The 26234-nt window shown below is 54.9% G+C and overlaps 1 protein-coding gene across 4 annotated transcripts in view; it reads right to left on the minus strand.

Moving 5' to 3' along the window:
* Positions 1 to 686: 686 nt before the first annotated feature.
* SLC29A1 (solute carrier family 29 member 1 (Augustine blood group)) overlaps positions 687 to 26234 on the minus strand; it is a 33567-nt gene continuing 8019 nt past the window's right edge. The window contains exons 1-13 of one of the 4 annotated variants that reach the window (XM_058020220.1): positions 14279 to 14376; positions 8096 to 8178; positions 7561 to 7642; positions 7180 to 7340; positions 6814 to 6953; positions 6472 to 6606; positions 6222 to 6319; positions 5804 to 5894; positions 5598 to 5686; positions 5348 to 5456; positions 3985 to 4070; positions 2195 to 2394; positions 687 to 1656 (exon numbers count right to left, since the gene is read on the minus strand). In XM_058020220.1, the coding sequence (XP_057876203.1) occupies positions 1545 to 1656; positions 2195 to 2394; positions 3985 to 4070; positions 5348 to 5456; positions 5598 to 5686; positions 5804 to 5894; positions 6222 to 6319; positions 6472 to 6606; positions 6814 to 6953; positions 7180 to 7340; positions 7561 to 7642; positions 8096 to 8124 (1332 nt within the window). In that variant the 5' untranslated portion in view covers positions 8125 to 8178; positions 14279 to 14376 and the 3' untranslated portion in view covers positions 687 to 1544. Of the gene's footprint in view, positions 1657 to 2194; positions 2395 to 3984; positions 4071 to 5347; positions 5457 to 5597; positions 5687 to 5803; positions 5895 to 6221; positions 6320 to 6471; positions 6607 to 6813; positions 6954 to 7179; positions 7341 to 7560; positions 7643 to 8095; positions 8179 to 8934; positions 9101 to 14278; positions 14377 to 26234 lie in introns of those variants that run through there. The other 3 variants (XM_058020219.1, XM_058020218.1, XM_058020217.1) reach the window with 3 other exon arrangements.

A 26234-nucleotide genomic window follows, 5' to 3' on the forward strand; every position in this document is an offset into this window, starting at 1 on the left:
GCATCCAGCTCTGGGGTCCCCTGCACAGGAAGGACAGGGACCTGTTGGAGATAGTCCATAGGAGGAACAGCAACATGATCAGAGGGATGGAGCACTTCTACAAGGGATGTCTGAGAGAATTTGGATTGTTCAGCCTGGGAAAAGCTTTGGTGTGACCTAATTGTGGCCTTCCAGTACCTGATGGGCACCCACAATAAAGATGGACAGGGACAAAGAGTATGTAGTTACAGGACAAGGGGGAATGGTTTCAAACCATTCAAACCAGAGGGAAGGTTTAGATGTTGGGCAAGAAATTTATTACTCTGAGGGTGGTGAGGCACTGGAATAGGCTGCCCAGAGAAGCTGTGGATGCCCCACCCCGGGCTGGATGGGGCTGCACATAACCTGGTGGAGTGGAAGTTGTCCCAGCCCATGGCAGGGGATTTGGAACTGGATGATCTTCGAGGCTCCTTGCAACCTTACCATTCTGATGTTACGGTTCCACGATCCCCTTCCCACACTGGCTGTGTCCCTCAGCTGGGCCTGGCTGTGCAGGGCATGCACACAGCATTCCCACCATTTCTGACGCTGCTGGCAGGGCACTACAGGATGGTAATAAGGAAGTGCCAGGGCCCTCTCACTTCAACCTCTGACCCTCCACAGCCCCTCTCCCCTGTGGCGACAGAGACAAACACACACACACAAAGGAGCATTTTGTCCTTTTTATAGAAAATGACAACTGTATAACACATTTACACAACAAGGGACAGGAAAGCCAAGGGAAAGGTGAGCCTTCCCTTGTGGCACACATGGGTAGGGAAGGCAGCTTCGTTGGGAAGGGAGTTGCTGCTTTTCCTCTTGTAACCCACAGTAAAACCTCCTGTCACACAACCAGGAGGCTGAAAAAAAACACAATGTCAGAATCACCAAAAAAAGGGAAGAGAGGAAGAAGGGGGGTGTGGGTACCTCCTCCTCCCTCAGCCTAGCCACGGTGTTGGCTCTTTCTGTGGCTGGGACACAGATGTCTACACTTTAGGGACACACTGGTTGGGGGGATGTGCGTATAGCAGAGAGCAGGGATGGGAGGCTGCCTGGGGCTCTCCTCCCCATTCACAAGTCTACCAGCAGGAGGAGGGTGTGGGGTATTACCAGGCCCCGTAGGAGGAGAGGAGAGAATCTCTTAGGTGCTTTAGAGACAAGGGCAAGAGGAGTAACACTAATTACCAGCCTTTCACTCTCTCGGAGAGAAAGAGGCTGAAAATGGCTTTCGGCCTTGAGCCAGGGAAGTTACACAGCGTGGGAGGCAGCTGGAGATCCCGGGGTCTTACAACACACACAGCATGGGGAAGGAAAAGGCACGTAGGCCTGAAGGCATCACACAGCCGAGCGTGGCAGGAACCAGGCCAAGCCTGCGGGAGTGGAACCGTCCCTGGGTGTGCTGTGGCAGTGTGATTTGGCAGGGACAGGTGTGAGCTGTTGTTTCCCCACAGTGCTGAGGTGTCCAGGCCCTCAGTGGAGGATGCGGAGCCATCTCGTGGTGTCCCTGCACCCTCTGTGTGCCTCTGCTAGATGAGCATTCGGACCAGAAAGGAGAGAGCAGCTCCTAGGGCCAAACCCAGAGACAGGAAAAACGCCATGACAGCTCCAGCTGTCTCTGCTTCGTGCACAAGCACTTTCCTAGGGGAGAAACAAGTGTCAGATGCATCCTCAGGATGCGTGTCCAGTGCCCTGCTGTTCAGTCTGCAGCAGAGGAACGGCAAGAAGAAATCCCCCTTGGCTCCCAGAGCCACAGAAACTCCAAGTCTCCACACTGTTGGCTGATAAAAGTGCATCAGGCAGGCCACCCTGAAGGTCCTGGCACCAGGGACATCCCTCTCAGACCCCTGTGGGGTTCCTTGTGCTGCCTGTGCTGGGCAAGGCTGCTCACCCTGCTGTGGGTGCTTTGCTGTGCCATGCTCTGCTCCCCTCCAGATCCCCGCTGCACCCAGCCCCTTCCCCTGTGTGACAGGTGGGGAAACAGAGAGCCCAGACAGCTTCCTCATCCCTAGGATATGGAAGCACAAGCCTGGGAGATGGGACACTGTGTGTAGTGACAATTCCCTTCTGTGCCTGTGACCTCTTCTCCAGATGCCAGAGCCGGGCAGAGCTAAACTCATTCCAGGGCTGGCATCTGGGGGCATAACCAACCCTTCCCTTGTCCCCAACTCGCACTCACTTTGGCCCGAAGCACATGCAAAGGCTGGCCAGGTAGCCATTGGAGATGGAGAAGAAGATCATGAAGATGATGTACCAGGCGTCATGAGAGAACACAACAGGCAGGTAGTAACGGGGCTGCACGTTGCACAGCATGAAAAGAGGGACAAAGATGACACGGAGGACCACCATCACTGGCAGGAGGCAGCTGTCCATCCCGGGCTGGGAGAAAAACACAGATTGCTGAGCGGCTGAGAACTGCACATTCCCCATCCCAGGGCACGCTGGCAGGGCTGTCCCTACTGCACCAGGGCTGTGGAGGAGCCAGAGATGGCAAAGCTGCTGAGAGACTTTCCTGGCCACAACAAATCTCAGCATCACCACCTGCAGTCATAAGAAGGCTCTAGGTCTGAAAGCCCTGTTGCAGGCTAGAGCCAAAATACCGAGCCAGGCTTGTGGGCAACTGTTAAGCCCCTGCTGGCAATAGTCAGGCAGGCCAGAGAGCTTTGTGCACACTCATGCAGTGAGCCAGCGTGGCTGAGGTAAAGCCCCTCTGGTGCCTCAGCGCCTGCAAACTGCTTTAGCCAGCTCTTCAGCGTCCTACGCCATCCCCTGCAAGCAGGGCAAGATCCAGCAATCTGAGAAAGGGATTATGCTGGGGCTGTTTTGGAATGTGCTGGGAAAGGCATGGACTGAGTTACAGTCTCCTTAAGTCCTACCAGAGTTCCCGAGCAACTAAGGCTGGGACAAAGAAGGAGGTGCCATTCCCCTGTGTTGTCCCTGCAGCTGGGACTGGGACTAGGCAGCCCCTAGACTGAGACAGACCTTGTCCCCTCAGTGAGGTGCCAGGGTTCACTGGTCTGAGGTGAGGAGAAGCACCACAGCTGCCTTGGGAGCAGCTGGGCTGGCGTGGCCACAGGAAACTCCATGAACACAGGAGGAAACTGAGGTTAGGCCAGCTGCTGTGCCCATGGGGCAAACTGGAGACAGCAGCTGCCTCTCCTGCTTGAGGAGAAAAAGAGTGAGCGGGGCCCCAACCAGGGAAATGTGGCCCAAACCACATGCAGTCAGACTTTCCACACAGCCTTGTTTTGGAAACATCTCCTGCTGGGTCATCCCACCATGGAGGCTGTGGCCTGGACACCAGGCAAGGCGGCTCATGGCCAAGACTGCAAGCAACAAGCAGTGATGGCCAGCGGAGAAGCAGCTCCAGGCCACGGGGAAGGCAGGCCCAGGCAGACCCCATGGGGCATGTGGTCCTGAGGAGCTTCTCCAAACAAACATCCTGAACAATACAGGGGGAAACGGGTGGGTGAAAGGGCAGGAAGAGACCCAGACAGGAAAGCCCCTTTCCTTGCCCATCCTGAGGAGATGAGAGCAAGGGGATGTGGCAGGGGACCGTTCTGTGACCCACATGGCATGGCCCTGCCCTGCTCCAGGACAAGGGTCTTTGAAGCAGCTGTGTCCTGTGCCAAGGCAAGAGGTTTTATTTTGGGCTGCCCCGTCTTTCACCCTCTTTCCCTGTCGCCATCCTGTCTCGTCGTTTGCATAGCTGGAATGAAGGTTTGTTTACAGAGAGGCTGAAATGGAGGAGGCACCTTCATCCAAGCCATGTTGAAAGAGAGGTGGGAGGACAGAACAACACTGTGGTTCTCGGCTCTGACCCATAAATCTGCGCTTAGAGCTTAAAGCAGGAGTTATCTCTGCACCTCCTTCCTGCTCCAAGGCATGGATGGCAGCTCCAGTGAGAGCTGTGGCTGAAGGACCTAGGGATAGACACTGCCTGGCATTTGCTCCCTGCACCATACTCACCCATGTGAAGAGGGCAGTGAGACTCCGTCCCGTCCAGTCAAAGACGTTAAAGAGCAGGAAGCAGGAGACAGGAATGAAGTAGAGATCTGAAGAAGGGGATGGTCAGTGAGAATCCAAATGTGCCCCAATCCCTCACAGCCACTGCACAGAGACTGTCTTTCAGATCTAGGTCCTACCAGTTTCCCACTAAGGCCTGGAATGGTCTCCCAGCCCGGTTGGTGTCCACATCCAAACCATCATGCACAGTGGTTCCCTCTTCCCTTCCAGCATTCTGTATTGGGTTTGTGTGGCAAGGTTTTGGTAACAGGGTGCGCTACAGGGGTGGCTCCTCAGAGAAGCTGCTAGAAGCACCCCTAGGTCTGACAGAGCTCCAAGATGGACCCACCACTGGCAAAGGCCATCAGTGACAGTGGTAGGGCCAATGGGATGACATATTGAAAAGGGGGAAAAAAAATCTCAACGTGTGCAATTGTACCCGGAGAGAGAAGTGAGAATATGTGACAGAAACAGCTCCACAGACACCAAGACCAGTGGAAAAGGAGGGGGGGAAGGTGCTCCAGATGTCAGAGCAAAAATTCCCCTAGAGCCTGTGGTGAAGACCATGGTGAGGCAGACTGCCCTCCTGCAGCCCAAGGAGGTCCACAGTGAGTCAATATCCACCTGCTGCCTGTGAACACCATCCTACTCTGAAGCAGGTTTGCCAGCAGGACTTCTGACCCTGCAGGGGACCCATGCTGGAACAGTCTGTTCCTGAAGGACTCTGTCCCATGGAAGGGACCCAGGCCGAAGCAGTTCATGAAAAACTGCATCCCATGGGAAGCACTCACATTGGACTTCAAGGAGGACTGCCTCTCATGAGAGGGTCCTCATGCTGGAGGAGGGGAAGAGTGAGAGGTGTTCTCCCCCTCAGAAGGAAGCAATGGCAGAGGAAATGTGTGAAGAACTGACTGCAACCCTCATGCCCTGTCCTCCTGCACTACTGCAGAAGGAGGAGATAAAGAAATCGTAAATAAACTTAAGCCTGGGAAAAAGGGAGGGGTGAGTGGAAAGTGTTTCAAGATTTAGTTTTTATTTCTCATTGCACTACTGTGATTTGACTGATAAATAAGTTAAAATAATTTTCCCCAGTTTGAGTCTGTTTTGCCTGTGACAGTAATTGATGAGTGATCTCTCACTGTCCTTATCTCAACCCACAAGCCTTTTGTCATATTTTATCTGCCATCCAGTTGGAGTGGCTTTGGTGCGCACCTGGCATCCAGACAGGGTTACCCCATCACACATACCTTCAAGCCCCACCTTCTTTTCTCCCATGTACCTTGTTCTCAGTTTTTCCCTACCTCACCCCCGCCCCCGGCACACTTACCCCATTTGTTTCCCTCTCCGAGGACAGTGGACACGTTAGCTGTGACGGCAGGAAAGACGCCGATGGTGACAGTGAAGACGAAGCAGACAGACAGAGCCAAGACCCACAGCTAGGCAGATGAAAGAAAAATGCTGGTACCAAACACAGGGCAAGAGACCAGTGCAGGGCTGGTCTCCTCTCCCCATGCTCTCCTACACCTGTGCCCATCCCAAAAGGAAGGGCAGGACAAACTCGCTGGAAACTCACAGACCTTCTTAAAAATAGCAACGACAGAGGGCTGCTCATCAGGATTGTGGATAGGGATGATCTTTGAGTTATTCTGCTCCATCCCATTCTCATCTGCAGGAGAGACACAAGTAGGGCATAGCAGGCCCCAGAAAGCCGAGATCTAATTCAGTCCTTCTATCTCATTCTTTCTTTAAGTTCTTATTTCTTTTCCTTCTCTCAGCACCTCACCTTTCTTAATCAGGTCTCTCTTGGTCTCCAGCTCTGCATTGTACACACGGTACTCTGTCTTGTCCTTCATGTAGTAGTATCGGAAGAAGTCCTGCAGAGAGACAGCAGGGAGGACTCATTGATGCGTGCAGAAAGAAGGCTGCCAGGGGCTGTGTGTCAACAGCAGATATGGGCAATAGGGGCAGAGTATTCCTTCCAATTATGTCTGATATTGATGCTTTCCTGCTTACCCAGGGACTCAGATACCCCAAGTATACTGGGGTATCTGTGGTGGGAAGTATCCCAGAGCGCTCAGGGAGAACAGGAGAAGCTGCCCTGACACAAGAAGTGGAGGCTGCTATTGGGCCACGGTTCTTGTGCTGGGATGTGCAAAGGTCCAACGTCCCCAAGCCCTTCCCTACCAGGACAGCAGTCTCACCATGTGAGGCAGAATTATGTAGGAGACGATTGCCAGCACGATTGTCACACAGGCCGTGGTGAAGTAACCGATGAAGCTCTCGGGTTGCTGGGCACCAACTGAGAGCACAGGAAGGGAGAGGAAAGGAAGATGATGACAGCTGAGAGGAGAAAAGGCCTGCTGCCATCTTCCACACAGCATGACCTCGGCAGATGCTGTGACAGCAGTGGTCTGGGAAGGCCCTGTCACCTGCAAGGCGGGGATTACTCACTGGCAATACTGAAGATCATTGCCAAAGCAGCGAAGGTGCCTGCCAAACCCTGCCCACTCATGATGGGGGCCGTGTAGCTGACAGGCAGGAGCCCTGCCAGCCCAAACAGGCTGCTCTGGAGAATGGCGCCAAAGGCTGCAAAGGGGAAGGATGAGCAGATATGAGAAACCAAAGGCAAGGACGGACTGCACCTCTGCAGGGAGCCAAGGCCCCTGCCCTGTGAGGCAAAGCAAGTCCCTCTCCCCCTTGGCTCTCCCACTGTGAGGTTCATGTTTTTCTCCCAGAGGGATCAGCCCTAGCCATGGGGCTGTGTCCCTCTCCTTCCCCCAGTGCTTCACTCACAGTTGATGAAAACAATGCTGATCATGGTAAAGACGAAGAAGGGAAGAGGCTCCATGGGGACTTTCACCATGATCGCAGTGACCAGAAACACCAGCCCAATGGCCACCAGGCTGCCTGAGATGCGGATCTGCTGGGGAATCCTACAAAAGAAGGTCTCAGTGAGGAAAACCCAACCCCCTAAAAACCTGGGGCTTGACCAAGCTGTAACTGCGGGAATCCCAGCCAAACCCTGAGACAGGAGACTGGTGTTTTGCCTTTGACTTGACTGAGCTGGCTGTAGCTTGGCTCAGTGCTGGGACAGGAGAACAGGCCAGGGCAGGGTGGCCCTATGGGGGCTGGCAGGGGCAAGGACGGAGCAAGGCTCACCGCTGGTGGATGAAGGAGTTGAGGCAGGTGAAGAGAAGGAGGGGCACCATGGCGCAGAGAGTCATGAAGTTGTCAAACACGGACTGCAGGTAGGAGGGTGTGACAGTCTGGTTCCCGACATGGCTCGTCTCCTCTGGGTCCCCAAGGCGACGGATGAAATACTGCAAAGGAAGGAGCCTGGTGGGGCTGAGATTCTGTGAGGCCTTCCAAGGCCACCCTTATTCTCTGTTCAGACCCATGCCTGTCCCTCCTGCTGCCTCAGTGCCACTCATCACACCCAGGTCACACATGCTGTGCCATGCTGCCACATCTACACCATGGTCCCTAGACATGACAGGGGACAATTACTGTCATGGACAGCAGCAGGAGGGAAGCCCTCACCTCCCTGGCGGTCATGAAGAAATTCCATGGCAGCAGCGTTCCCAGGCCGAGAATGAAGAAGATCAGCCAAACAGCCTTGTACCTGTGAAGGGAACACAGTGGGTATGGAGCAGAAGCTGGGTATTGCTTCTGACTGGTGGGAGGCATCAGACAATATTTCGTGCCCTGCCCCACAGCCCTTGCTAGCCTGGGCTGCCAGAGATACTGCACGTGTGGCACTGCAGAGGGGCTGTGGGAGGGCCTCCCCAGGAGGCTCCGAATGCAGGGAGAGGCTGGCTGCTCCTCAAAATGTGGCACCCAGATACACAGCATCCATAACAAGGTCTGGGAAAGAGTTAGGCTCTCCAGGTGTGTTTACAGGGGACTGTTTACAGTTTACAGCCCATTTGCTGTGAAAAAGCTGAGAAAGAAGGGACAGCTTGGTAGGCCAGTCAGCATGCAGCAGAGGGAGTCTCCCAGATGCTGGGTCCCTCTGGCCGATCACCCCCTGGTATCCTGGATGTGTCCCCACAGCTACATCAGAACCCATCATTACCTATCTTGGGGCCCGTCTCTTGCTGTCATCTTGTGTGGCAAGAGTTAGCACAGGTCCCAGCAAGTCTTATGGCTGCTCTCCGTCTGGAAAACAAACAGAAGATTTTACGGGAAAGTGAGCGACACATGCCGGGCAGGGGCAGCACTGGTTTTAACCCCAACCCATGCCGCCAGTAAGTGTTCCACAGTACTGGGAGCCAAACACCAATGCAGAAAATGACGAGAGGACAGCGCAGGAGCTTTGTAAACCTGCAGCTCAGAGTCCTTAAGCCAAGAGGCTGTGGCACACAGCCTTATTCTGCTGGCCAGGCACAGTAAGCCTTCCCTCCGAAAGGAAACTGCTTTCCTGAGATACCAGGCTGCTCATGCTGGCTGCCCAGCTGCTTGCAGCAGGTTCTTAAGGGATTTGTGAGCCTGCAGCTCTCTGTCCCCAATCCTGGGGCTGTGAGTGAAGCGTGTGCGCAGTGGGCTGTGTCTGCCCACCCTGCCCGCCCCAGCTCCCTCCAACGCCCGGGGCTCGGTGCCACAAAACACACATTTAATTCAGCAGCCTCTCCGGCCAGAACCAGCAAATCTCCCATTTTCAATTCCACCTCCCTGGGGCTCTCACAGCCGTTTCCTGGGTCACCTTGAAAAGCCAAGGGCGTCCCCGGCACTGCTGTCGCTTCCCGGGCACCCACCGCTCCTTTTTCCCCCGTCACCACCTGCCCAGGCGCTGCACCGCTCCGAGAGCCCCAGAGACGCGGCTCCCAGAGCCCAGAGAAGGGACTTTCCCTCCCCGGTGACCCCCTTTTCCCGGCGCAGAGTGGGATTAGCCGCCAGGAGGAACCGCGGGCCTGCCTTGTCCTTTTCCAGTCGGGGCGGCGCAGCATGGGCTGCTCCGGCACTTGTCCCAGCGCTTCACCTGCAGCGGGGCTGCCGGCGCCGTGTCCCCGGCCCGCCCGGGACATGCCCCACCGATGCCTGCTCCAACGCCGCCCGCAGCATCCCTGCCCGCGCCCTGCCAGGTAGGGCGGAGGAGGGGGAGGAGGACGAGGAGGAAGAGGCAGGCAGCAGCATGCTGGGATCTGTAGTCCCTGCCAGCCCCGGCTTGCACTGGAGGCAGCGCAGCACGTCCCTGGCGCAGGTGCCCGTGGGCTTCTGGGCAGAGCTCGCCTCCTCCTCCGGTAGGACCCTGCCGGCTGGGGAACCTGAGCTACCATGGAGCCAAAACATAGCCGGTGGGATGTGGAGAGGGATTTTAGAAGCTCCTTGGGCCGCTTGGGAAAGACAGAGCAGGACAACAGTATGTCCGCAAAGGATCGAGAGCTCTGCCAGCCCGGCAGGTGCCACCCTGTTGATGTCGGAGCCATCTGCAGCACCGCTCCCCCGCCTTCCCACACAGACAGCTCGGGGGCATGACAGCTCCTGCCTTGCCCTTGTGAGCCAACCGGCCTTCCAGAGAAAACATCCCCAAATCCCCTCCTGACAGCCTGCCAGTGCCTCTGCGGGGAGGAGACATCCTCACTCGGGATTAGCAGAGGGATCTGCAAACACGACTGCAATCCCCTCGCACACAGAAACCTCACCGGGGCCATTGCTTGTCTCCGAGCAAACAGATCTCAACCCAAAATAGGCAAGAGAAACTCAGCTTCCCCCATGGGTCCCCAGCAGGCCCCAACATGCTTCCCTTGCCAGCCAAGCCGCTGATCCCCCTTCCAGCCCCCACCAGGTCACACTGCTGTCCCTAGAAACAGAGGCAGGGACTGACGCCATAGACATACCTGGGAGAGAGGACAGAGCCAGGGTGAGCCCTGTGTTCGGAGTATTTGAAGGCAGTGTGTCCCCTGCTTCCACACCCCCTGCCCTTGGGGGCGAGCGGCAGGCCTGGCTCAAGTCACGGGGGCCGGAGCCCCGCGGGTTCAGTGGCACCCGCGGAGGAGGAGAAGAGGTATCGGGTACCAGAGCTGGCACACCGCCCAGGTCCTGCTGCCCAACCATCCAGGGAGGGGAGGAACACAAGGGTGCTGGGGAGGAGATGACAGGAGCCGGGGGTGCTGGGGAGGAGGCAGTAGGGAGTAGGACTCTCGGGGTGCTGGGGCAGGGCGCTCCACCATGCTGCTTTCCCACCACCTCCTGCTTCCGTCCGGAGGGTGCCCACATCCCTGTGTCAGGAGCCCAGCCTCCTTGGCAGCCCTGCAGTCTCCTGCCCTGCTCTGTTTGTTTTCTGTCTCACTTTCCTAAATGCCTCCTCTAATTTTTTCCACAAAGAGACAGTGCCTGCCAAGGGCAGCAGTCATTACAGCAGAAAACACTTCCAGCTGCTGGCTGTCACAAAGAACCCTACAACAAACAGAAATGTTACATAACCAACACCAGCAACAGGTGACAACCCTGCTCCCACTTGGGGAGAGCTGCCCATGGGATGTGGAACAGATGCCACTCTTCCAGCTGGCACAGCACAGCTCCAACTGCCCCCTGCAGGAGTCTGCTGGTGTTTAGCCCAGCCACCAGCTTGGTGGCTGCACATCCTGAGGGACACAGAAAAGGAGGAGAAATGTGGGGCCTTGGCATAAGGACATCCCTTTTCTTCCTGGGCATAGAGCAGTCTGTCTTACCCCATGGAAGTGATGTCTAAGCAGAAGAAGCAAGATCACAAAGAGTGGGCTTAACAAACCATAAGCTAGGACATTTCAGCAGGTACAAACAGGAGATGGCACAATTTTAATTGCCCATTTATGACACACAAAGACTGTGACAGACGCTGAGTGACGCCCTCAGCGGCCATGTGCAGCCCCATTGGCAGCCAAGCCCAGGGAGCTGACAGCAGGGCCAGCTGTCACCAAAACTGCCTAACCTCTGCAGAAAAACCCGCACTGCAGGACAGCCACACCTGCAGGCAGCCATTTGTCACCTGACGTTGGACACTTCCCCACCTCTCCCTTTCCCCACATCACCTTCTCCTGCTGCCTTCACCAAGGGTGAGCACTGTGCATGCTTAGTTTCCCGCTTGAGCAATTCCCTCATGCCATGTAGGCATGCTATGGCACCATGGAATTGTACCCAGAAACACCAGATTTTTAAAGAAAAGCTATTTACACCACACCAAGTGTAGAAGTGTCCTGGCAGTCCATAGCCAAGGGGTTTCCAGCAGATTCACCAGGAAGCACCTCGTGTCCTACTGGCACCATTTGTCAGGGGATTATTTTGCAGGGATAATGTCAGTACTTCCTCCAAGCACGGCCAAGATGGGACAGGACCAGTTGCCTCACCAGTCTTTCACCCCATCCCCTATGTCCGCACGCCCACTGGGTTACACCAGAGTTCTCCTGGCAGGAAGGCTGATCCAGGGGCCCCTCCAGGTTTATCTGCAGGCACAGAACAAGCCCAGCACAGGTATGCAGGTCACATGAAACCTTGGTGGCCATGACTCAGCTGAAGATAGGAAACGCTTACGACGGCCCCGTTTCATGAGATTTCATATGCGTGCCTGAACTCTGACCACACTGCTTGGGGATCCTCCTTCCTTGTGCTGGGCTGCAGGCAACTCCACCTTCGGGACACACACTTGTATTTCACAAGGGAGATGAGTGTGTGCAGCTGCGCAGCACCGCTGTGGGGCTGAGATGAAAACAAGCTCTCCCAAAACCAGGGTAGGCAGGTGCCTTGAGTCAAAGCAGAGGCTGGTCCAGCTCAAAGGCTGTCTCCATCAGAGTGCAAAAGCAGATGCTAGGAAACAGTAAATGTGGCGTGAGTGTGGACTAACTGTCCAACTGTTTCCCCAGCCTCGGAGCTGGAAGGGAGATTATGTTAATGTGTTTTGTAGCCATGGTGGGTTTCACTTCTGTGAAATTCTGCTTCCCCCTTCAGCTCAGGAGCTCCTGAGAGAGGGCAGCAGCTCTCCCCACATGCAGGGCCTCACCAGGGCTCCCTTGCCTTCAACATCAAAGAGTGGATGAACACTGGAGTGGCTGCTTTACAGACCTGGATTGTATCCACCCAACAGCACATTTTTCAAACAGAAATTCTAGCTCACTTAGTCATTCAGGCATGGCTCCATGCCTTTAGTCCTCCTTGTTGCTTTTCTCCAAATCTTCCCTGGCTCCTCTCAATCCTTACAGAGATGCTGGTGCTGGGAGCATATTGGGACTGTGTAGGGGTGAGACACCAATTTGAAGAGTGGCACAAAGCTTTCCTGCTTTGTTTCTGCTTTATAACTGGGAAAGATGATTCAGTGTGTTTTCATACACACTGAGTTATCTGAAATCGCCCTAGGCCTTGCTGTGGCCGGCTCATGGCTGGCTCAGTGTATAATCTTGTTTGTGGATTTGGGGCTTCTTCCCTCCCCCCCTTGTCTATCACTTGATATTTATCTAAACTGAATTTCAGTTGCCTGGTGTAATGGTTGTCAGTGCTCCTCCTAGCTGGCACTTGTCCCCATGAACCTGAGTAATCCAATCACCTCAGCAAAGCCCTGTCATCTCATTGCTCATTCTCTTTTCCAGGTCACTCAAAAATATGTTGAAAAAACATCTGACCAATGCAAAGATCTCTTTTTTCTGGAAAAACTGACTGCTGACTCCTACACTCTCTTTCCTGTTTTTGTACTAATTTTGGAGCTGAGTGAGGACTTTCCCTCTTGACCAGCAAGTTCCCTTAAGAACTAGGCTGAAAGCCGGAATTTTTTTGGAGGAAGCAGTGTGGGCACTCTGAGCCCAGACTCCCTAAGAAGTGCTGCTCCAGTCCTGGGTGCCTCCCCACCTGCCACAGGACCTGTCCCTGCACAGACACCCAGGACATGCAGCAGATTCAGCAGTTGGCTTTCCCTGAACTTCCTTCAGCCCTTCTTAGAAAATAACGTCATATCTTTTCCTCCTCCCAGTCCCTGGGGCTGGAGCAGTTGCAAATGAATGACCAGGGGCCACAGTCACAACCAGCCACATCACCCTCCCTTTCCTTCTGGGGAACATTGCCTGACCCAAGACACTTGTTGCTGTTTACCTTTGCTTTCTAACCTTTCCCCTGCTCTGAGGAGCTCCCCAAAGAAAGGTGGAAGAAACTGTTCAGGCTCTTGCAGAGCTAACAGTGAGATAAAAGCTTCATCTGTCTTTTCTGCTATGGCCTCTCTTCCACTGATCCCTCATCCTTCCAATATCCTGCAGCAGGTTTCCTAGTCCTGGAGTGCTTTTTGGCTGTTCCCATCAGCAAGTTGATAGCACTTCCTCTTCTTCTTGTCCTGTCTGCCTCTCAGTAAACAGCCTTGTGATGCCATCTGCTCTTCCAGCCCTACTCCGTGCCTGCGTCCTGAGGAGACAGCTTAGCAGGGGAGCAGGAGGGAGCAGGTATTTCTGCTTTCTCCCTTGATTTGCTGTCGGCAGACAAAGTCCTCTGCTTTGCCAGGGCTTGGACAGCAGAAAAAAACCTCTTGCCAGGTGCTCTGTGCAGCACCCACACCCCACACAATGAGGGTCCCTGGGCAATGTTTCTGACCCATTTTATCTCGCTCCCTTCGCTCCTCCATGGACAAAAGAAGAGGCACCTCTAAACCCCCTCTGCCTTTGGGCTTGCTGCACCAGCAGCCACCACAAACTCCTCACCAAGCAGCAGCTGTGGATTCTGACCCTGCTCCCAGCACTAGCTGTTATCTCAGATGCCGGGTGGCGCAGGGGGAGCATTCAGCCCTGGTGTGTTTTGAACTTGCAGACCAACCAGGCTGAAGTTCCTTATCTGGAGAGTTCAAGGAGCCCTGAGAGGCTCCCTGGGGGCCCTTGCCCCAGGCAGGTAAAGTGATCCGGCTGGGCAGTAAATTCCTCAGCAACTCCAGCACTCTCCCTGAAGGGCTTCCCAGCCGGTAGAGGGCAGAGGACAGTGACAGGGAAGAGCCAGTCTTAAAACTACCCCAGCTGGCACAGCTGGCACTATCCCAGCTGTCTGACTATCCCTGTCAGACCATTACTGAGTCCCAGGAAGTCCTGAATATCCACCTCTTCAGCAGGGCAGCTGAGAGGGTTCCCAGCCGTGACTAATACTGGTCAAACCCCATCGATGGCAGCCCCAGGATGAACCCACACACCTCTCTCCTCAGCACACAGTGAGTGCCCAAGCCCTGGTGCAATCTGGTCCCTGGCCAGAGAAATCCCCCCAAAGGAGCAGAGATGGACAAACGCTGCAGAGGGACGTGGCAATGTCACCACAACAAGCTTACCAGAAGGGCAGGGCGGTCCCAGCCCCTTGCTCCTTGTCACTTCAAGCCACAGGACGATGGAGGGACAATGCAGCCTTGGCAGAGATAGGAAAAGCCCCACAAATATTTGAGGTGTTGCCTGCTCCAGGGGCGGCAGTTTGGGGATGCAGGAGGAGATACAAACGCCTGGGGAAGGGCAGGAGCAGGGGGGAAACGTCATTTATGAGCAGGCGTCAGCAGAGGAGAGATAAGGTGATCTCAGGAAACTGTTTGCAGAGACAGGATTCTTCCAAGAAATTGGCTTCTCTGATGGCACCTGCTCAGGCTGCTTTCCCCAGGGAAAGGACTGTGCCCTCCAAGCCACAAGCCCAACCTGCTTCTTGGGAGGCTGTGGAAGGAGACACGTTTTTCCAGGCCTAGGTTCAGCCTCTATTTGTGGAAATTTAGAAAAAAAAGACCCTTTCTCCCAAGGGCAGAGGGAGGGATTTGCTCAGGGCTTCACTCAGGGCAGCTGCAGAGGCTTCCAAGCCCAGGCAGAAACCATCGCCAGCACCTGGATGGTGCTTCCAGGCAGCTTTCAGCACCTCCAGGAGCTGCAAGGAGTGGGAAGGGGCACAGAGTGACTCACTATGGGCATGCACAGCTCACCAAGCTCTCAACACCTAACCATGGCTTCTTGAGGGACCACCAGGGGTTTGGGGGGAGCCTGGGGATGCCTTGCCCCAGCCCTTCAGCCTCATCCAGCAATCCTCTGCAGCCAACAGACCCTCACAGCCCATGTCTGCAGGGATGGTCCGAGTCCCCAGGGATGCCAGGCTCGCCAATGGAGGTGCTGCTTGGGGGCCATAGGGAAAGGGAAGTGCTGGAGGAAGGGGTACTTCCCTCTAATCGATCTGGGGGCTGCAGCAGGAAGAAGCACAATGGCAGGAAAGCACATTTCCGCTGCCAAATGGAGAAAACCTTACAGGGCACCTGGGGAGAACAACCAGATATCATTAATGTAAAATTCATCTGGGGGCACAAGGAGCAGCCACAGGCAGCCCTGAGCTGCAGCGGGTCCTCCTTGCATGGAGAAGCCTGGGTCCTGATGCAGTAGTGGCACAGGCCACCACACACCAGGACAGCCATGCACAGAGGACAATCCCAAGCATGCACAACACCAGGCACAGTTATGGCTCTTGCCTGCCCACAGGCAGGTCCTTATTTCCACCCGGTCAGGTGGGAGGAGGGATGCTCCCTGGTGGGTTGGGACAGCACTTAGGTAAGACCCCTTGGGATGTGGCTGTCAGATGCACCTCTTCTGCATTAGCAGCTTTCCCTCTCCCTGCTTTCATGCTTGCTCAAGAGGAATCCCTGTCTCTGTCTGCACCATAGCATCTTGGTTGGCCACACCTTGGGAGCAGCTAAAGCAGGTCAGAGGGGTGGGCTGAGCCTACAGGACCATGTCCCACTTCCCCCTCCTGTCTGCAGCTGAGGAGAACAAAGGTGAGACACAGAAAGAGGAGCCCACAGCAAAACAGGCTGAGAGCAAAACAGCTCTTAGGCAGACAAGTCTGAAGATAAGCACTCACTGAATGTGTGGGAGGAAACCCAGTGGATAGAATCCCACAGCTGAGGAATGAAAGAGGGGTGAGATGAATTTTTCCATAGCCTGCCATCTCCTGGGCTCGGTAGGGCCATGTCTACCAACAACACATGGCTACCCCAAGGTCACTGCTTGGGGAGCAGAACCAGAGGGGAAGAGCAGGACTGCAGGAGGAGACCTGCCACTGGCAGCCCTAGGGTGCTGGGATGTAGAGTGGAGATGATTCCCCCTTCATTGCTTCATGTTGCTGCCAACAGGACTGAGCTCAGAGATGGCAGACCCAGGAAGGAGTCGGTCAGGAACAACATAAGGGAGCTGAGCATGGAGAAACCTGCAGTGAGGGTCTGGAGGAGAAGGACGGGGACAGCTTACATTCTGTTTGAGAGGTCCTCAAAACAGTCCTGCTGTGAGGGGCAAGGCAGAAAGGGCTTGGAGGGCTCAGCTCAACCACTCTCCCACCCCAAATGCCATCCTGTACTTTACAGGAACTGCTTTCCCCAAGGAGAATCTGAGCCCTCACCCTCTTGTCCCCAAAACAGGGATGCTTCCAGAAGAGCAGGAAAAGCCAGCAGCCAACCAGCAGTGACAGCACCTGCCTGCAGCAACCCCCTGCCCACTGCCACCTCCTGCACCCCAGGGCACCTCCACCTCCCAGGACAGAGCTGTCCTTCCAGCTCGGGCTCCTTCCTCTATGGAGCCAGATTCAAAGGTGCAGCACTGGCAGGACCCTCAGCAGGCAAGAGCTGCCCAAACCCAGTGGGAGCTGCTGAGCTGCTGCCCCCCAAGAAGGTGGGAGAGCATCCCCCAGGGCTGGGCAAAGTGAACCTTGCTGTTGTACCTGGAGAGCCCAGCAGAAGGCTGCGAGTCCTGTTTGGGGTACTGGCCCAGGAGCAGAGATCATTTTGCTCCCCCTCAGTTTTTTGGAGGCTGCTCTGGGCTGCACAGCTGTTTCCAATTTAGTGGAGGACAGAGAAACGAAACCAGAGCCAGAACAACACAATCTTCCCTTGGTGTCACCATCTCCCCAGCTTCCAAAATTCAGAGAGGAAATTCCTCCCCACTGAGCAGCAGGCCCCTTGGCAGAGGATGGGTCAGACGTGCAGGAGCCAACCACCACTGGCCTGTGGTGAGTCGAAGCTGGCACTGTCCTCTGCATGTCCCAGTGGCCAGGACAGAAATACATGGGCTATTTTGGGTCCCCACAGACCAAAGGGGCCTTTTGCTTGCAGGCCAGCTCAGAAGAGGGGCCCTGGCTGACCGCTGCTTTTGGCATTAAAAGTCTCAGTCCTACTGAGAAAGAGGATGAAGCAGGTTTTGGGACTTGTCAGGGTCCTGTGCAGTCTGTCAGCCACCTGTCCTGCCAAGACAGCCACAGCATCTTACAAATCCCGAAGTGGCTTCAGATGCTAAATGCAGCTATTTCACACTGGCTCTACTCCAAGAGACAGGGAGTGTCTAACACGCCCTCACCTCAAAAACCTACTTTGTGCCAGCCAAGGGGCACCCCACAATCCCCAGAAACAAAAGGAGAAGGCATGGATGCCCCATGTGGGTCTGCTTGTGCCAAATCCACTCACTTCCAAAGCTGCAGCCATTTCCAAAGAGTGGGGTAAGGCCGTCCCCACAAGTCCCAGGAGCTGAAGGGACTAGAGGAGCCACACACACCTGCACATTTCCCAGCAGGGAAGATGCTGCCTGCTGAGAGCTGGGTTTTCATATCCCTGTTCTGTGGCAGACACAGCAGAGCTGTGAGTTCAACACACGATCTGTGGAGCGAGGAGCGGAAAGGCAAGGAGGCAGCGATGTGGTGGGAGCAAAGGAGTTGGAGCAAACAGCCAGGGCAGGAGCACCATCTCCAGCACCCTCTTCCCTGAGTAACTCAGCTTCCCCAAACAGCCTGGCAGGACTGAGGTCTCACATGAGGAGCCAAAGCAAGACTTGAGGCAGACACCTCCTTCGGAGCAAATAAGTCAGAGCCCAAACCTCCCACCCTTGGCACTGGCCTTGGCTAAACAGCGGCAAACAGGAAAATCTTTATGCAAGTAGGATCAGGCGGGGAGAGCAAACAGGAGGTGGGGACTGCCGTGTCTGCCCAAATGCCATAGAACAGAATCTCACACATAACCAACAATAATAAGCCCAGCCACAAGCTGGGAAAGAGCAAGTCACATCCCCTCCAAATCCCAGCCTGTGCTGCTATGTCGTCAGTGCAAACAGCCACCGCCCAGTGTGCCACAGCCATTGTATCGCAGCCTGTCTGGCACCCTGAGCATCCTCAGGATGTCTCAGGGAAGCACAAAAAACTCTGCATGAGAGCCACTGAGTGCTCTGCTCTTGTGGAAATGCCACTTTGCAGCCACTGGCATAGGCTGGCAGGCTCCAGAAGCCTCTGAGCCTCCCCAGATTAATGTAGGGAGCAGAGGAGATGAAGGCAGCTCTAGACACCCAGCTGGGAGACCCAAGGTTCCAGCAGCCTCCACTGAGGTGAGCTGGCCATCTGGCAAGGTGTCAGGGCATGCCTGGGTGGATGCTGAGGTACCTCCACAGGTGATGCCAGGTGATAGGGAGGCCAGGGCCTGAGCCTTGCTGGAGCAGTCCCTCTGACACCCTGCATCCCCTTCACAGCCACAGGGAAGGAAGGGAGGCTCAGCAGACTTGTGTGTTGAGGATCAATTGCCAGGCTATTTACTGATGCCGGGTTTAGTTTCTGGTCAAAGGCTCCACTTTTGGAGCAAGCCCAGCTGCAGAGCCCAGGCAGGGGGAGTGCAGTGCTCTTCTGCACCTTCCTCATCCCCCTGCAAGGCATGGATTCAGATTCTGACCCACACCACGTGGGCACCCCGCAGCTGCTGCCTCCAGCCCTATTCAGAAACATGCTAGCAGATCAGTGTCCTGACGTGGTTCACCACACAAACATGCCAGCCTTGTGTGTGTTGCCACGAGGAGAGGGTGTGAAGATGGGAAGAAGAAGCTGCAGGGTAGGGTGGATCACTCCATAATAGCTTGGCTGTGTTGCTGTTGGTCTGCATCCTCCTGTGGCTAATGGATAACACTCCTGTGCTCTTGCCAGGATGCCATCAAGACCCACCCAACCTCAGCCACAGCCCAACACCTACAAACCCTGATGGGATGAAAGCACCATGCACTGCGTGCTTCTTGCAGCAGTGGTCTTCCTGTGGGGGCTGAAGTCCAGTCCAGAGCGAATATCATCAGGGAAATGAGGGTACAGCACTAAGGGAGGATAAAAAATTCAATTGCCTCCAACTTGGTCCTGAGGCCAGGAAATTACACTGCCTGTCACAGGCAGAGCAGGCAAGACAGATAAGGCTGGCATCTCCTTCAACCCTGAGCCTCGGGCAGGACTGAGAAGCCAGATCTGCCACCAGACCCTCCTTCCTCCCTGGCTGTTCTCCAGGAGTTATCCTCAAGCTTAAAACAGGGGAGTTTCTCTCATGAAGGGTTTACTATGACCATGCACAAAAACTCCAGTGAAACTCCAAAGCGCTCACGGGCTCGAACCAGGTGAACAGCCCTTAGCCACAGGTGTAACTGTGTCCATGGCTGGAGGTGCTGGGCAAAATGAACCAGGCAGGGATGAGGACCATGCTTGGAGCCACAGCTTGGGCAGCAGAGGAGACGCCAAGCAGGGCAACCCAGGCAGGAACCCTTCTTTCCAGCAGCTTTGCAGGAGGCTGGAGCCACTTCAGTGCCAGTCTGGGGCCACAGATAGACATTCAGGTGGATGGATGGCTTGCCCTTGGCACAGCACAGCTGATGACACAGTCCTGCTGCCGTGACTGAACCTCAGTAGCAGGCCAGAGCAGGCTGGCACAACCCTCCAGTCCCACTGCTGCTGCCCACCCAGTCACGTCCCTCCGAGCCCTGCTCTTCACCTCCTCCCTCTGCACCTTCCTGGTCTGCTCACTCCAGGAATTTCCAGCTGGAAATTTCACAGCGAGGTGCCTTCCTATCAGACTAGTCCTAAAGGAAATGAACTAAAGCAAGTCTCGCTGGCAGTCGTGTGATGGGAAGAAGCAAGCGGGCTCTGCGGAAATGTGCCTGACTTCCTGCTGACAGCTCCTGCATGAGCCACGGGCAGCCAGTGGGCCTCTGTTCCCTTTTGGCCCCAGGGAAAGTCCGTCTGCTGGAGATGCAGCCTGACTGTGCTCTCCCACAGCTTAACCAAGAGGCTGAAAGAGAGCCTTGAGCACTGCACCCAGAATGCCAGGCTCCCCAATCTGTGTCATAGTTAGTGCATGACAGCCACACACGCAGAGCTTTAAGCTTGCCCTTTCTTGGGGAATGGCAAAACCAGGAAAAAGCCTGCTCCAAGCCAGAGCAGGACCCAAAGGTCACAACAGGGACATTTCTCAGACCATTGCCATCAGCAACAAAATTACAAAGAACATACTAGCGTTCTTCCTACGCAACAGCTTCCCTTGTATTACGGGAACAACAATCCTCAGATGCATTCCTCATGCAGCATCACAGCTCCTCTGTCACACAGGGACCCCAGAGCCCATGTGCAGCCTCCCCCCACCCCCCAGCTAGGTCCACAGAATCTGGAGTGGAAGATGGAATGGAAGATGTGTTGCGGCCTCAGCTGGGGAACTGAGTCCCTCCAGACCCCACATCCTGCTGTAACCAAACCCATCCAAGCTCTGCCCCTACTCCGCACACTTCTTTCCCCATCTCACGTCTTGCACACTCTTAACCTAAGAAGCAATTAGTCTTTATAGTGCTGCTTAATCAAAGATAGCTGTGTGGTGAGTAAAACCCTGACTCCTGCCCAGCTCATGCCTGTAGCTCATTTTGCATAGTGCTTTGGGGCTCAGTTTGTTGGCAGCTGAGCACAAGTCAGCATGGAGATGAGACTCTGAGAGCTGGCAGTCCTGCAGCTCCAAGCAGTGCTGGGCTGGGGTGGGAGAGGTCTCAGGCCAGAGCTCAGAGTTGGGAAGGCTCAGGAATGTAAGCAAGCTTTACACTGTGGGGTCAGTATGGAGCTGGCAAGGACCACAAGCAAACAGAATTCCCTGGATGAGAGCGGGCGTTGGCAGCTTCCGTAACATTTGCCAAGGGCCTGGATGTTGTACTGAACAAAAACAACCAAGATCTACACGTGTCCCATGGAAACCACCAGAAGCTGTTTTCTGGCTTCCTATAGCCAGTGGCTGGTGCCTTCCCACTTGGACAGGACACACAGGTGATCCTGGTCTCCCTCTTTCCCAATGGGCTGGTCCCTAGGCCGTGCCTCTGCCAGGAGAACTGGGAATGAAGGTGGAAGCTGGGCAGTGAAGAAGGTGCAGCACGGGAGTGGGTGAACGCGTGCCTTGTCCTCCGCACCCTGGCTTACCCCCACACCACAACAAAGAGCAAGACAGGTCAGGCCAGGGCAACAACAAAGCCCATGGCTCATCTTTAAAGAGGAAGAGGCTCATTAACACCTCCCAGCCCAAGATAATGAGAGCAGCGATGCCATGCTGGAGAATTGATGCCAGTAGTTAATTATGCAGCTTGGTGAGGAGAAGAGGACCAACTGCAGGACGGAGGTACCATACTGTCCTGTCTGCTGGTGCCACATCTGCTGATTTAAGCTGAAGTGAATTTCTTCAGCCTCCTCACTCCAGGTATCTGGTACAGCCTCTACCTCTAGTTGTGGAGGGACAAGTCATCCTGCCAAGCATCTTTTGGGGCTGCTGTTACAGCCCTTGGTGCTGAGAAGAAAGTGCCTTTGCTCTTTGAAAAGCTTTTTGGTGAGCCAAGAGCAAGCCTACCTGTCTTTTCCAGGAGCAAAGAACAATGGCAGGAGCAGGAGTGCTTTGGGGGGCATATGTGTGGTGTCAGCACTGGACTGACACCATCAGTGGCCCATGAGCTGCACAAAGACAACCAGTGAACCCAAGGGAAAAGCATCCCTGCACAGTCACATCCTGAGACAGCTTTGTAGAGAAGGCAGGCTTGAGGGAGACTGAGGCTGTCCAGCAGCTTGCAGGTGCTGGTGAGTGGGAACAATGTCACCAAGCCGGGATGCAGTGCAGAAGGGGAGTGGGATTTCCCATGTCGGCACTCACACAAGTCCCTCAACTATGTCTGCTCACAACAGGCAACTGAGGGGCCATTGGGTTGTTTTCTGTTTCGGAGCAGTCGGGAAGTGCATCCAGCTGTGGCCAACAGCTGCACAAATTCCTCCTGCAGCCCCTAGCCCTGGGATCAAGGACACAGGCTTTACTTGTCTGCGATCCCACAGCTCAAGGGCTTAGCTGCTGCTGCCTTCCCACACAGTCTGCAATTCCACAGCCCATTCCCGAGAGGCAGATGGGAGCGCTGCTGAGTACAGGCAGGGACTGTGTTGGTCTGGCACTATTAGCATCTAGCAGGGGTGTGAGCCTCAGATTTAACTACAGAGGTGAGGAGGAGGACAGCACAAAAGGGCTCCACAGGAGCTCTTGGCACTTCTGCCTGGACCCGCTCTCCATTAACGCTGACGGTTTACTCAGGAATGAAAAGAAACACTCACTGAAATCATCCCACAGGCAGGATTTTCTTGAGCAGGACGTGGGGCAACCCCGACCCAGCAGTTTCTCTGCCAGCCAAGGGGGCTCTGCCCCACTTCTCGCACAGCAGCACATGGCACCGTGCCCACGCACCTGCCAGCGGGTCCCCCCACACCCGCGGCTGAGGCAGGCTGGCAGACACTGCCGTGCACACGCATCCCCCGGCAGGGATGTGCACCTCTGCAGCCGCAGGACCGCGGCACAATCCCCTCGGTGCAGTCCTGCATCCCAGGCATCAGAGCATCACTGCGCTCCGCATCCCCAGAGCCACGTGCCGGCCGCTCCGCATCCCCAAAATGACATGCTCTCCCCGCGGCAGTGACTGCGAGAGGGGATTTGTAGTTGCCGTGCAAGGTAGCCAGGAAGAACCCTCCCCGAAAAGCAGCATCTACGCATCGCACACCCCTCGCCCGGCGCCCCAAGCCGCGACTCGCACGCCGCCTCTCCGCACGCTGCGCCGCCGAGTCCTGCGCTCGGGGAATCCCCCGGCTGCCTCTGAAGGTTCCCCACGCACCGGCAGCTCTGAAACGCCGCCAGGAGCCTGGCAGGGAGCCGGGCTGGGTGGCCAAAAGCTCGGCGACTTTGACCCAGTACCTGGAACTGGAGCGCGCACCGCTGCCCGCCTCCGCTTCTGTCCCCGGCGCGGATGGAAACCCGCCGCCTCCGAACCTCGCTCTAAACTCCGCCTTCAGCGCCACGCGGTTCCCGCGTGGGAGAGGCGGCGGGTTTTCCCGCTTCCCGCCCGCTCCCCGGGCCCCCGGGAGAAGAGGGCTGAGAGGAGCCGCTCTCCCCGGCGGCAGCCGTGCGCCCCTCGGCGCGAACCCACCTGCGCCGCGCTCCCCGGCGCTCCGCCGCCGTCCCCGAGCGCGGCCCGCCCGCCCTGGCTCCCCCCATTTCCGCGCCTCCCATCCCCACCCCCTGCACTGGCGGGAAACCCTCCGGGCCGCCCCGCTGCTCCTCGGGGAGGGAGCGCGAAGCAAGCGCCCTCTAACTCCCGAGCCGCGCCCAGCGCCGCGCTTGTCTCAGTGCCCGTGCCTTAGTCGATATTACAGCTCTAAAGGGAGCCACGCATTAAATTACGGCTCTAAATGGAGTGTGAACTGGCCCCAGTTCCTCACTTGTGCCCTATGCTGCGTTCTAATTCAAACAAAAACACTCTGCTGGCAGTCACCACATAAGGATGCGATATATATACATACATATCACATATATATAGCTATACATATTTGTGTATACATAATATATACATATATTTGTATACACAAATATACATATGCATGTTTATACACACACACACACACATATATATGCAAAGGCACCTTATTTTCAGCACCAAGGGCTGTAACATCAGCCTCAGAAAGATCCTTTGCACACATGTGTATGTGTGTGTGTATAAATATGTATATTATATATATATATATAAAATTATTTTCTTGAGTTAGTGGGTGTCATCCCTGCCCATGGCAGGGGGATTGGAACTTAATGGTCCTTAAGGCCCCTTTCAACCCAAACCATTTATGATTCTGCAAGTCACAGAAAGGACCGAAGACAGCTTTTTGCACTGTGTATTCTTGGTGGTGCTACCCAGCATCGCAGGCAATGGGCAGAGCCCTGTGCACCTTAGCAATCCCCTGTATTTGCAGGATATAAGTACTGTGTGTATTCAGTATCCAAAGGGCAGGCACAAACTCTAAGGTTAGTTTCTTATGGCTGCTGCCTCCAGGTTCCTATCTCTCCAGAACTGATATCTACTCTGCTGAGATCACAATATGTTGCTCAGCTGAAGTGCAAACGTGGAGGATTCCCCAGGTACTTTGTCCCTCAGCAGAGGGGAGTGCACCTGAATTTAACCTTATATCTGTGCAGTTAAACAGTGACAGATATTTTTTTTTTTTTATGTAGCTGGGTGTTTAAAGGAAAACCGGGCCCTCCTGGCTCTCTCCATTCTCTGTGCTCTGCAGGCACAGGCAGTGGCACCAGAAAGTCCCTGAAGCAGCTTTGACTATTAAAACATTTGTTCCATTAATAAACACCCTCAGAAAATTCTCTGCAGATGGTGATCATTTTGGGTTAGAAATTAAAACCAGAAGTTAAAACACCCCCAAAAGCTCTGGCAGATTCTTGTTCTCACGCTCTCTCAGCAAGATGATCCCTAACACACATCTTCCTGCAAGATCCAAGCACCAAGCTTGTATTTTAAGACAGACCTACAAAACATTACCACATAAGCAAAAAGTCCTCAAAGCCCAAGAAAAAGGAAGTGGTAACAGGCCTGAGACAGCTGCCGGTGCTTTCTGATCTGCAGCAGTGACACTGCGAGTCTCACCCTGAGGAAAAGACCTCTCCGCTGATCTGCTCAGAGGCAGCCTCTGCAGCTGGCTCTCTCCCTCTGCACTGGCCATGGATATTTGTCATGGTTATGGGCTTCTGGGAGCAGGTAGCAGGGTACCCTAACAACATGAGGAGAGCGCAGACAATGCTGCCAGATAGTACAACAGGAGGCTCTTTCCTTAAATTTAAGATCCATATCAGATCAAATTAAATTTAAAAGCTCTCATCTCCAATTAAAGCTCCCAGGCTGCATCTCCCAGGCAATGACAGATCCAAGCCTTGGGCCTGCCTTTTCTCAGCCCCCTTTCTGTAAGCCATTCTGATCTGGAAAGTCTTCTAGGTAAGCTGCAACAGAGACAAGACCTCTCTTCTCCCCATCTTGCCTCATCTTTTCTCTCCTCTCCCATCTCCCCTCTTCTCTGCAAAATCCAAACAAAACATCAACACAAGGTCATCCGCTTGGGATGTCTTATGTCACCTCCTCTCTAGCTTTGAGATGTGCCATTTTGTCACCCACAGAGCCCCACAAGCCCCCTTAGTAGTCCCTGGAACATGAATGCCACAGCAGCTTGGGCACCGTGTTTCTCCTTGTGATATCCACACTCGCTGCTCAGCAGCATGAGCTAACATTTGAGCATCTCTACAATTTTTTTTTCTAAATAAGCTCCAACTTTAGCACAGACTAAAAGCTGTGAGAACCAATTCCCCCAGGAACTTGAGCCCAGGGTCCAGACAGGTGCTGCCCAGCCAAACTGACACTTGTGGCTCCAGACCCAGGACAAGGCTCTCAGCCTCAACCATTATAACCTCGGACCCTATCGGGAGGAGAAACACCACAAAATTTACCTTTGAGTGGATATTCCAGGAAGTTTCTCCTTCAGGACAGGGCGGGTGCAGCCGCTGCCTCACCCCAGGCTTTCAGCAGCAGGGCTGTAGCACTTACCAGCACCAAAGCACAGGATTAAATGTTCTCTAATTTGCAGCTCTGGTCCTGTCTGCACAGCCACTCCCCAATCACCGGAATCAAACCTCTCTCCACAGGGACGCTCTCACTGGAGATGGGGGATGAAATCCATTAGCACTGAGCTGTGTCCCAGCCGCTGGTGACCGCAGGCAGACAGGAGACCAGCAGACAGACAGACAGACAGACCCCAGGGAGGTACGGACAGGGGCGGCTTCCAGCTCCTACGCACAGCACCGGCTGCTGGCTGCTGCCCTGCAGAGACCTGTGCCCCCACTCATCACCAGCCTGCAGGACAGGGTCTAACAGTGTCTTCTCTTGTGCAGGCAGAAGACCTGGAGCGAGCAAGACACCGTGGGGTGAAGCAGGCTAAGTCTGGGAGAGAGTGAGTGTCCTTTAAAATCCAGCCCTGGCTGCTGCAGGACAGGAGACATTTCGCTCATAGCTCTCTTCTCCATAGAGGCACTTTAGCCCCTCAGGGAGCTCAGCTGCTCCCAAGAGCAATGCAAGTCCTTGGGTTGTGTAATGTCAATAGCAGCATGCTTT

Source organism: Melospiza georgiana, chromosome 3 (assembly GCF_028018845.1).
Source record: "Melospiza georgiana isolate bMelGeo1 chromosome 3, bMelGeo1.pri, whole genome shotgun sequence".
NCBI classification, from domain to species: Eukaryota; Metazoa; Chordata; class Aves; order Passeriformes; family Passerellidae; genus Melospiza; species Melospiza georgiana.